General features: G+C 47.1%; 1 protein-coding gene across 1 annotated transcript; it reads right to left on the bottom strand.

Moving 5' to 3' along the window:
* Positions 1 to 3758: 3758 nt before the first annotated feature.
* LOC310823774 (general transcription factor II-I repeat domain-containing protein 2-like) lies at positions 3759 to 5577 on the bottom strand. Its single transcript, XM_083696624.1, has 2 exons — positions 4361 to 5577; positions 3759 to 4180 (listed from the first exon to the last, which is right to left on the bottom strand). Exon 1 carries the CDS (start codon positions 5487 to 5489, stop codon positions 4374 to 4376), a length of 1116 nt encoding a protein of 371 aa, XP_083552750.1. The 5' UTR covers positions 5490 to 5577; the 3' UTR covers positions 3759 to 4180; positions 4361 to 4373.
* Positions 5578 to 12067: the final 6490 nt, after the last annotated feature.

Below are 12067 nucleotides of genomic sequence, written 5' to 3'. Positions count from 1 at the left end.
GGCCTTCATTCTCTCTAGGCGAGCCACACACAGCCGTTCTCCTAGCACTTCGCAGGACATGCAGCTGAGGGGGTCTTCCACTGCCCAGCGTGCGTGGTCCAGCCCAAGACAGCACATACAGGTAATGTGTGCGTCCTCAGCGTGCATGCGCGCATTGCACTCCACACAGTGAAAAACCATACTTGGGTTACTGTGGAGGGGAGAAGACACTGTGTATGATAACAGTGCACCAGGCAAGATAGCTCTCAACCTTAGTGTATCCTCAGCTTTATACGTGGTGGTTAATAGGGCTAGTGAATTGCTTAAGCAATGACTAGACCTATATTGCAGGGAAATTGACACCACGTTTATCAGCTCCCAGCTTTATACGTGGTGGTCAACAGGACTATGTGTGTAACTGGAGGTCCCGTATGTGGTCACCGCTCGTTGAGCTAGAGGGATCTCATAGCTCGTTCACCATGGAACGCACGAGGGTAAAAACAAGATGGCACTGCCCTGTGAGAAGAAGCGCGCAAAGTACTTCGCGTCACCCTGCTTCAACTCGGGGGAAAAATCTGCAGTTAGTGGTATGATTCTCGCTTTGGGTGTGAGAGGTCCCGGGTTCAAATCCCGGACGAGCCCTTTGACGAAACCTTTCACAAGCTGGGTCCACCAAGTGAAAGTCCTTTGGCTCAATGGTTCAACAGATGTTTCCCCAGGTAGCAGCAAAATTCCACTGTTTAAAAGCCTTTCTTCACGTCCTGGCTGTACGTATCCGGTGGAAAGGGCTACCGGGCCAACACGAGAGTAGGACAAGGTGGCCGAGTGGTTAAGGCGATGGACTGCTAATCCATTGTGCTCTGTACGAGTCGGTTCCGATCTCATTCTTGCCGCACAGCCATGCTTCTTTGCCAGCCTGGACGACCGTAGGCGTGGAAACAGAGGAGGTGGAGAAACAATGTAAAGCGTGCGGCACATGCTTCGGAGACCACATTCAGATGGACGTCGTCCAACAACTTCTTTGAGCACAGAGACAGCTTCAACCGATGCGGGGTTCGAACCGACGCTTTCAACGAGACTGAAGTGTCATTCTTGCGCCTTTGGATACGCAGGCATGGGCCCCTCGGGAAAAGGACGCTTAACTTGCATTGGCCGGGAATCGAACCCGGGTCAACTGTTTGGAAGGCAGCTATGCTCACCACTATACCACCAATGCACTCATGAGACCAGGCAGGACCGCAACAATGATATGACCATTCACGACCACCACATTCATATGCCCTCCAGGACTCACCATTTCAACATTTTGCAGGGTCTTTGTTGTCACTTTTATTTCATGGCCTGGATTACTCAGTAAAAAAGGGAGGGGGGTGGTGGGGGGCGAGAAAATTTTTACAACAATGCAAACACAGTGGAAGTAAACTCCCTGCTTTTTGCCGACAGGGTGGACACATCCCCCAACCTGAGGCTCCATTGCGAGGGAGGGGCATCCATTAGTAGGTGGCTCGTTGGTCTAGGGGTATGATTCTCGCTTAGGGTGCGAGAGGTCCCGGGTTCAAATCCCGGACGAGCCCTCTGGTTCAGCCTTTCACCAGCTCGGACGACTCCATCAAAGTGTCTTGGGTCGCCGCTTCAGCAGATGGGTCACCTTGCCAACGTTGCGTACGCGAATGAAATAGTCCTTTTTTTATGCAGACAGTGCGGACACTTCCCACAACCTGAGGCTCCGTTGCGGTGGAGGGGCAAGGTGTTGTCAGACGGTTCGTTGGTCTAGTGGTATGATTCTCGCTTTGGGTGTGAGAGGTCCTGGGTTCAAATCCTGGACGAGCCCTTTGACGAAACCTTTCACAAGCTGGGTCCACCAAATGAAAGTCCTTTGGCTCAAAGTTTCAACAAATGTTTCCCCAGGTAGCAGCCAAATTCCACTGTTGAAAAGGCTTTCCTCACGTCCTGGCTTTAAGTATCCGGTGGAAAGGGCTACCGGGCCAACAGGAGCGTAGGACGAGGTGGCCGAGTGGTTAAGGCGATGGACTGCTAATCCATTGTACTCTGCACGCGTGGGTTCAAATCCCATCCTCGTCGCACAGCCATGCTTCTTTGTCAGCTTGGTTCGAGTCCCACCAGAGTCGCTTGATTCTGTTTGCTTCTTAATACAGGTGACCTCTGGCAGGGTTTATTTTGAAACAGCCTTCTTCTAAACAGGAGATCCTGGGTTCGAATCCCAGCGGTGCCTCAGATTTCTGCTTGCACTCACAGCAAAATCCATCTTCACGCACTGCTTTATTATTATTTTTAACAGTTTTTGACTTTTTGGTTACAGGGGAGAGATTACTTTCCTACTTTCACTCAGGCTCTGTGGCGCAATGGATAGGGCATTGGACTTCTAGGCTTCTCAGTGATAAGGATTCAAAGGTTGTGGGTTCGAGTCCCACCAGAGTCGCTTGATTCTGTTTGCTTCTTAATACAGTGGAACCTCGAGATACGAATGCCCCAATATACGAATGTTTTGAGTTACGAATTGAAATTTCGTAAAATTTGTGCTCTGAGATACGAATGAAAATTTGAGATACGAATCCTTTTTTTTCGCGAGAAGTGGCAGCCGCGCGCGAGAACTGGCAGCCACCTGCACACGAACCCTTTTTTTTTTTAAATTGAGATACGAATGTTTAGACTTACGAAGGAAGTCTCGGAACGGATTAAATTCGTATCTCGAGGTTCCACTGTACAGATGACCTCTGGCAGGGTTTATTTTGAAACAGCCTCATCGTCTTCTTTCCTTTTGCTGCCGTTGTTCTAAAAAAATGTTTTGCCATTGAGAGGCAACTTCGGCAGGTCTCTGTGGCGCAATTGGTTAGCGCGTTCGGCTGTTAACCGGAAGGCTGGTGGTTCGAGCCCACCCAGGGACGTCCTGATTTTGATAGACTCTCCCCACTGTCATATCGTCTCTGGTTTGCCAGGATGGGCTTCCGCCATCGAATCTGATTTGGATTTGCAAGTTTACTGACAAATGGGTTGTGAAGACTTTGTGCAGGCGCTGTGGCTTAGTTGGTCAAAGTGCCTGTCTAGTAAACAGGAGATCCTGGGTTCGAATCCCAGCGGTGACTTACACTTCTGCTTGCACTCACAGCAAAAGCCATCTTCAAGCTCTGCTTTATTATTATTTTTAACAGTTTTAGCGCATATAGCACATTGGACTTCTAGGCTTCTCAGTGGTAGGGAAGCAAAGGTTGTGGGTTCAAGTCCCACCAGAGTGGAGTTGTTCTTGTAGCAATGGATACCTTGTCATGGTTATGAGAAACCCTCCAATCAGGCAAAACACTCTCGGACCTGCACAGATACTGTTCTTTTAAAGAAACATGATATGTCCACAGGTTCCACTGAGATTTGAACTCAGATCACAGGATTCAGAGTTCTGAGTGCTAACCATTAGACCATGCGAGAGGTCCTGGGTTCAAATCCCGGACGAGCCCTCTGATTTAGCCTTTCACCAGCTCGGACGACTCAATCAAAGTGTCTTGCGTCGCCGCTTCAGCAGATGGGTCACCTTGCCAGCGTTGAGTACGCGAATGAAATCGTCCTTTTTTTATGCAGACAGTGCGGACACTTCCCACAACCTGAGGCTCCGTTGCGGTGGACGGGCAAGGTGTTGTCATGTGGTTCGTTAGTCTAGTGCAGGGGTCCCCAAACTTTTTCCTGTGAGGGCCACATAACTTTTCCCTTCTCTGATGGGGGGCCGGTGTCAGTTTGTAACAGAAAAAGTGTGACGATCGTAGGGGTGCTTAAAAAATTTATTGTTTTCCAGAAAGCCACACATAACCAAATAACCCTTTCCAGGTTCTTTACAGAAAAAAAGTCAGGAAATAAATAATAACACTATTAATGAAATAAATAATAACTAAATAACCCTCTCTGAGTTCTTCACAGAAAAAAACTGGAAATAAATAACACTATTTATGAAATAAATAATAACTAAATAACTCTCTCTGGGTTCTTCATAGAAAAAAAAGCCATGGAACATTAACTTTCTGTTGTGCCATGCACAATCTTAACAGATAAAAGTTCAGCTCAGTTGTCAGAGCAGAATCTCTCTGACACATATGAGCAGTCTCTTAAAGTTCTTGTGTTCCTTCCTTATAATCCTTTTGTAGGTTCCAGTAGGCTTGTAGACACCGCTGTTTGCAGCTCTCTCTCATCAACTTCCCTGTGAAAACCACAAAGGAAGCAGGTTGAGAAACTGAACTAAGTGATACAGCACCTACACAGCACAATACATTTCACTACCAGTATGGTTGTAAAGATGGATTTTATCCCAGTAGATTTTATTATGATTATATTTGTTTATGCTCAGAATGACTCATTCAAGTCAGAAAAGTGAGCTTACCTATGTATGTTCATCAGTGTGAACTGTGGGCCTGCATCTGGCTGGTGAGAAGTTGAATATCAGGTTCCATTCTAGTTACAGCCAGTCTCAAGCACTGATGCAAATGTTCATCTGTCAATCTTGATCTCATCGGAGTTTTCAGCAGTTTCATGCGTGAAAAGGTTTTCTCGCAGATATACGTGCTGCCAAAAACTGTGGACATTTTCATTGCGTGTTTTTTGATGTTAGGGTACGTGTCGTTTGGGAGGGCGGCATAGAAGTCAATGAGACTGTTGGGCTTGAATGCGTCTTTCAGAACATCACAGTTCTGTAACTCAGCCAACTCAAACTGATATGAAGGCTGGGCTTCATCAATGTCGGCAACAAAGGGGTTCTGAAAAAGACGGATTTCTTTTGCATGAACATGTAGTTCACTGAATCGCACACCGAACTCCGCCTTCAGCATTTCCAGTGCTTCCACGCACTTTTCAGCTGGGAACGGGACCGCTGGGTTCTCTGTCGACAGGTTTTGGGTAGCAGGGAGATGGACGAAGTTGCGCTTTTTCACTTGTTCCAAAAGCAGCGCTAATTTCACCTCAAATGCTTTTATGTGTGAATACATGTCGCAAATGAGTTTCCCCTCGCCTTGTAGCTGCAAGTTAAGGCTGTTAAGTATTTCTGTCACGTCTGTTAAAAATGCGAGGTGCCATTTCCATTCTGGGTCGATCAGCTCTGGGACCGTTTTGTCTTTTAAATGAAGAAATGCGTTAATTTCGGGTAGCAGCTCGTAAAAACGCCTCAAAACTCTGCCCCGGCTCAGCCATCGGACCTCTGTGTAGTACAGCACATCTCCGTGCGCAGACTCCAGTTCAGACAGGAATTCTTGGAACTGCCTGTGTTTAAGTCCCTTTGCTCTGATGAAGTTTATGCACGACACCACAACCTTCATTACAGAATCCCACGTCAACACTTTGCAGCACAGTGCTTGCTGGTGAATTAGGCAGTGGACTCGTAGCGGGGCGGTGAGACCCCTTTTTTCCAACTCCCGGTTCATGCGTCCTATTAGACCGCGAGTTTCGCCCACCATGCTAGGAGCCCCGTCAGTCGTGATGCTAGCCAGCTTTGACCAGTCCAGGTCCAACTCCTCCATGGTTTGGCACACTTTGTCAAAAATATCCTCTCCCGTTGTAGTCCCTTTGAGACTTTGGAGGGCTGCCAGCTCCTCGCATATCTCAAAGTTTGCGCTAACTCCACGAATAAAAATGAGCAGTTGCGCTGTGTCCTGCACGTCCGTGCTCTCATCCAGTGCTAATGAAAAAAAGTCAAATTCTTTCGTCTTCTGCTGCAGCTGGGCATATACATTACTCCCGATTTCTTCAACGCGTCTGGTGATTGTACTCGCCGACAGACTTACGGCATTAAATGCATCTTTCTTCTCGGGACACACCTCCTCCGCGACAGCATCCATACATTTCTTAACAAACTCTCCGTCAGTGAAAGGCTTACCGCTGCTTGCTATCAGTTGAGCAACCCGAAAGCTGGCCCGAACGGATGCCTGGTTCAGCTGAGCTTGGCGTACAAATGTATTCTGCTGAGATAGTAGTCCACTTTTTAGCTTTGAGAGTTTGTCTGCTCGTATTTGGCCTTGCAAGCTATCGTACTTGTCTTTGTGACGGGATTCATAGTGTCGGCGAAGATTGTATTCTTTGAATACCGCCACCGTCTCTTGACAGATGAGACAAACAGCCTTTTCTTTGCATTGAACAAAAAAATAATCGTTTGTCCACTGCAGGTTAAATACCCTGCATTCTGAATCAATTTTTCTCTTACCTAACCTTTTCGCCATTATTCCGTTCTCTCTTTGACAGGGCCGGGCCTAGGATTTTTTTTCTGGAGGCCAAATAGGAAAAAAATCAGATAGCGTCTCTGGTATTGTTCAGAGGGCCGAGCCAAATGTGCTGACGGGCCGTATCCGGCCCGCGGGCCGTAGTTTGGTGACCACTGGTCTAGTGGTATGATTCTCGCTTTGGGTGTGAGAGGTCCTGGGTTCAAATCCCCGACAAGCACATTGATGAAACCTTTCACAAGCTGGGTCCACCAAATGGAAGTCCTTTGGTTCAACAAATGTTTCCCCAGGTTGCAGCAAAATTCTGCTGTGAAAAAGCCTTTCCTCACGTCCTGGCTTTTAGTATCCGGTGGAAAGGGCTGCCGGGCCAACAGGAGCGTAGGACGAGGTGGCCGAGTGGTTAAGGCGATCGACTGCTAATCCCATCCTCGTTGCACAGCCATGCTTCTTTGTCAGCTTGGACGACCGTGGGCGTGGAAACAGAGGAGGTGGAGAAACATCCTTCAGAGACCACATTTAGACAGACGTCGTAGAACAGCTTCTTTGAGTACGGAGACAGCTTCAACCTAGGCGGGGTTCGAACAGACGCTTTCAACGAGACTGAAGTGTCATACTTGCCCCTTTGGATAGGAAGGCATGGGCCCATTGGGAAAAAGACACCAAACGCCAGGAATCGAACCCAGGTCAACTGCTTGGAAGGCAGCTATGCTCACCACTATACCACCAATGCGCTCATGAGTCCAGGCAGGACCACAACAATGATATGACCATTCACATTCATATGCCCTCCAGGACTGACCATTTCAACATTTAGCAGGGTCTTCGTTATCACTTTTATTTCATGGGCTGGATTACTCAGTAAAAAAGGGAGGGGGGGGGGAGAGAAAAATCTTACAACAATGCAAACACAGTGGAAGTAAACTACCTGCTTTTTGCAGACAGGGCGGACACATCCCCCAACCTGAGGCTCCATTGCGGGGGAGGGTCACCCATTAGAAGGTGGCTCATTGGTCTAGGGGTATGATTCTCGCTTAGGGTGCGAGAAGTCCTGGGTTCAAATCCCGGACGAGCCCTCTGATTTAGCCTTTCACCAGCTCGGACGATACCATCAAAGTGTCTTGGGGCGACTGTGGGCGTGGAAACAGAGGAGATGGAGCTTAATGCTTAAGGTTGGTGCTTAATCCCTGAGGTGACACAATGTGTCTCTAAACGATAGTCGACAGAACGTCACTATGTATCAATGCATTAGTCATGAGATATGAAACATTGATAGTGGTAAGAAAAGCATGTTTATTAGATTGTGACATAATAGGCATTTGCACAACATTTGGGCAACTGTAACAACTGAGGTATTCTTACTATCTTTGTATCTTAATGGAACATTGAATTAATTCAACCAGTATGTGTTATCTGTCTAGTGCTTCTATGGAGATTGGCTGTACTGTTCCAAATAGAACAAGAAACTAGAGGGGGGAGTTAGAGTACAGCAGAGATGCTGGACACATTTCTTTTTTCTTTTAAAATGTTATTATTCAGGTAATTGACACTGTCTGTTATGTGTAGGACTTTTCCAATTTGTTCCATGCAGTTGTCATGGTGACAATGGACAATGTATCTGTCACAGAATGTGTGATTATGTCATGAACCAACATGATGACATCACATGCAAAATGAAGACAAAGTAAAGAGAGATTCACCAGAACCTTCAGTATTGACTCCACCTTCAGAGACAACTGGATTTAATTTGCATAAACATGGTCAAAATCCCGATAACAGAAGATGGGGGTACTCACTCTGGTGAGTTTTGAGAACTTTTATGATACTAAGAATTTGTGTTAAATAGTTTTATTCTTGGTGAAAAAACATTTCATTACATTTGTTGTGTCCTGAAGGATTGGACTCTAACATTCATGTTAAGTAAGTGATTTTCAATGTTTAATTCTGTCCTGTCAGATGTGTCCTTGGAACCCGTTCCGGACGGGTCAAACATTGGGTTGGATATTGCGGCCTATGAGCTTTTCTGCGATTGGCTCCAACATTCACGTGACCTCCTGCTTAACGGGCAGATTATCCACTATCATGGACCAGACTGCCAATGCCCGGAGCAGCGTCACCTGGGTGGCCGTCTCCCAGCGTTAAATTACCAGGCGCACTATACCCAGATGCAAAGTCCCCATGTGGGCCATGACCAGGTGGAGGGCCACCAGGTGATCCGTCAACAGGTGCAGATTGAGTGGATGCAGGGACCTCATATACCCTCCCCACCTTCTAGACTGATGTGGTTCCAGGATGGGTCCTTTGGATCGCGGACCCCGAGGAGTTTATCGACCCAGAGCTGGGCCTCATAGTGATCCCAGAGCGGCGGGTACACCAGGGCGAGCTGCCCTACCTCTACCCACAGATGCTGTGGTACCAGCAGGGATGCTTGTACCCGGTCGATCCTATGGTCGTTGTGAACCCTCCCAGGGAAATGGAACCCATGGCAGAAGAATCAGAGGAGTCAGAGGACTCTGATAATGATAATGATAATAATGATGATGATGATGATGATGATGATGACGATGACGATGATGATGAAGACAATGAGGAGGATGGTGCTGAAGAGGTCATCGAGGCCCCCCTTCGTCCGCAGGCCATTGGAGAGGGCCTGTAAAAGAAATAGGGACTTCATCTATATTAGTGAGAGTGAGAGTGAGAGTGAGAGTGAGAGCGAGAGCGACGATGGCGGTGCTTCTAAGCGCCAGAGACGGTCAGATGAGACTGACTCTGAGGAGGAGTGGTCCCCCAGCTCAAGGCCTGGCACCTCAGGAGTGTCAAGGAAGAGGAGCAGGGACGACGATGATGACGGTGACAACAAACGCACTAAGAGGCAGCGTCCTCTGTGAGAAACAGACTGTTGTAACTCTGAACGGTGTTCCATTCAAGTGTCTGTTTCTCACAAACTTGTCCAAAAAGGATTTTTTCCCACAAGAAATTGACCAAAAAGCATCAGCGGGATTACAATTATAAATTATCAAGTCTTTCACACAAATAAAGGTTTTATTAAACCCAAATTCTATGATTCTTGTGTCCTTCATACAACCATCAACCACAACAATCAATCAATCAATGCAATGAATAGCTAGGTGTATTCTTTTAACTGAGATCACTAGGTTGAAATAGAGAGACTCATTGTTTAGAACAGACAGATCAACGTCTGCTCTTGAATGTCTTGGGTCATCCTCTGGGTATTGTCGACAGAGTCTAAACTGTGACCATCACTGACCTGTCTGAACAGGATGCTGGGCCATACTGGTGTGGAGTGAATGTTAAGAGAACCGAAGCGGGCTTCATCGCACTGATTAGTCAGGTGCAACTGCATGTTGAAGGTGAGTGACTGAAAGGTCGACCAGGACCGAAAGAACGAATAAAAGAAGGAACATTGTAAATAAACGGGGTTTTCCCTTATCACCACCACCGAATCCGCCTCTGTGTTTAGGACCTTTGTTACAGTGGCTCCCAACGAGGGGCAAGGAGGCGGATTCGGTGGTGATAAGGGAAAACCCTGTTTATTTACAAAATGTCTTCTTTTATTCGTTCTTTTGGTCCTGGTCGACTTTTCAGTCATAGCTTTTCAGCCCCTTTCTCCCCCAAAGCAGAGGCACACATATCTTAAACCATTTCGTTAACGAGGCTTCATTCTCAACAGGTGCGCAACGAAGCCTCGCTTCCGTAACCCTTGCCACGGTCCTGTAGCTCCCTCTACAGGCCGAACGCTGCATGTCCCCCCACAATTGATTTGATTCATAACCATTTTTATTGACAATGAAGTGTATGGCGATAAAATCTTATGATTGATGACAGGTAGAAAGATTTGATTGATTATAAAATATTGCTCCTAGTCCCATGACAGAATTTCACAGTTAGATGTATTGCTCCTAGTCCCATGACAGACTTTGACAGTTAGATTGACATTCTTCCTCTTGTTGGCCTCAGATGGTGACCAAGAAGCACAGGGCCATGGGGGACAGGACAGTGAGTGGCTGTCTCGCCTCAAGACCTCTGCCACCACTGGGGTTTGGCCCTCTGATGTAGGGGACAGGCCAGCCCCCAGTCAGAATAGGTGGTATGCTCTCTACCAGAAGGTACATTTTGTCTGTGAAATACACCAACAGATTAAACAGATATAGGCTAGGTTGTATATGCCATGACATTGAGCATACCATTTGGTTACAGATTGAGAAATGTCCAGTGCAGACCCGCGGCCAGACATCGTTGTTTGGTGGGCCAGAGTTGTGTCTGTGGATTTCACTCCCAGAAGGTAATGAAGGGACATCAGATGTAACTATTTATCATGCTGAAAAAGGATTCCATTGTCAGTAGTCTTGATACTTGTTGTATCTGTATGTCTTCAGCAGCCAGCCAGTGTTCCACCGGCACCCACATCTACCTCCGTGCCTGCTGCTGCCACGGTCCAGGGTCCAGCTCCACCTCGTGCCACGGCCCCTGCAGAGACCACAGACTCAGTCTCTGTCCTCTGTGGCCTACATTGACTGTGTCAATGGTAAATATTTCCATAACATTTTGCCAAACGTTATCCATCTATTTTATCAAAGCACTGTTTTGCCATTCATTATTATCCTGACCAATTTCACTTGCCATTCTTCTCTTCAGTTTTATAAACCTCGGTTTGGAGGGGCATCTGGTGCTGCAGCCAAACCAAACCTTGTGGCTAGGAAGCCTGTTGAGGTATTACATGAATTTGTTCGTCTTAATATCTCTGTGTTATTAGTGTAACTCGTGTGTGACTAATGTGGCTTATGCCTACAATCACATAGATACATGCACATTCACAATATACTCTCCTGGTGTACTCTACCTTTCCTCTCCCTCACAGTCTCTGTCCAGCCCTGTTACTACCTCTGCTGGTACTGCCAGCAGTGCTACGGTCTCCATGAGGACCCCCTCCTCTGTACCCAAGTCCCCCTCCAGCCCTGCTACAGCCTCCATGAGTCCCCTTCCCCTGTATCCTAGTCCCTGTCCGTCCCTGCTACGGCCTCTATGAGGACCCCTTCCCTTGTACGACCCATGTCCCCCTCTAGCCCTGCCTCCACCTATATTAGTACCATCTCCCCTTTCTCTCTGCCTCCATCGTTTAGAATACATACTGACAAATAAACTAGTAGATAATGGAAGAGAAGCCTCAATTTCTCTCTCTCTCTTTCTTTTCCCTCTTTTCTCATTTTTTTTCTCCTTTTTCTTCTTCCCCTTTTTCACACCCTCTTCCCCCCCTAAACAGACTATTGTTCCACAGCTTTGGTGCAGTCGGTAGAGCATCATACTTCTAATCTGAGGGTCCAGGGTTCAAGTCCCTGTTCGGAAGAAGCTGCGTTTCACTGCAGGATCAACTCCAACAATGGTAAGAGAGGTTCAAGTCCCTGTTCGGAAGAAGCTGCGTTCCACTGCAGGATCTACTCCAACAATGGTATGAGATTGGGCACCCTACATTTCTATATCTTAACAATGCACTTTCGCTTCCCGTTTGGGGACAGAGGCTTACATGCTCACAACTAAAACTCCCTGACCCTGACGTGATTTGAACACGCAGCCTTCTGATCTGGAGTCAGACGCGCTACCGTTGCGCCACAAGGTCCTTGCAGTGTTGCTATCATTTCAGGCAATGTGAATCCCAAAACCAAGTTTGGGAAGTTGATGAGATGAATGCAACAGTTGGAAACAGAACACCATGTGATCACTTTTACTGCAAGTGTCTGCATAGCTCAGTTGGTAAAGCATCAGGCTTTTAATCTGAGGGACTAGGATTCAAGTCCTTTTTTTCCTCCTGCTGGACAAAGGCTTCCATGCTCACAATCAAAACATCCTGACCAAGCATGATACGAACA

The sequence above is a fragment of the Argentina silus genome (genome assembly GCF_951799395.1).
Source record: "Argentina silus genome assembly, chromosome: Y".
Lineage (NCBI taxonomy): Eukaryota > Metazoa > Chordata > Actinopteri > Argentiniformes > Argentinidae > Argentina > Argentina silus.
This window is presented reverse-complemented; position numbering and strand designations above follow the sequence as displayed.

Excerpts from the sequence above, each read along its gene's own strand:
- LOC310823774 (XM_083696624.1), bottom strand. The coding sequence starts at position 5,489 with ATGGAGGAGTTGGACCTGGACTGGTCAAAGCTGGCTAGCATCACGACT.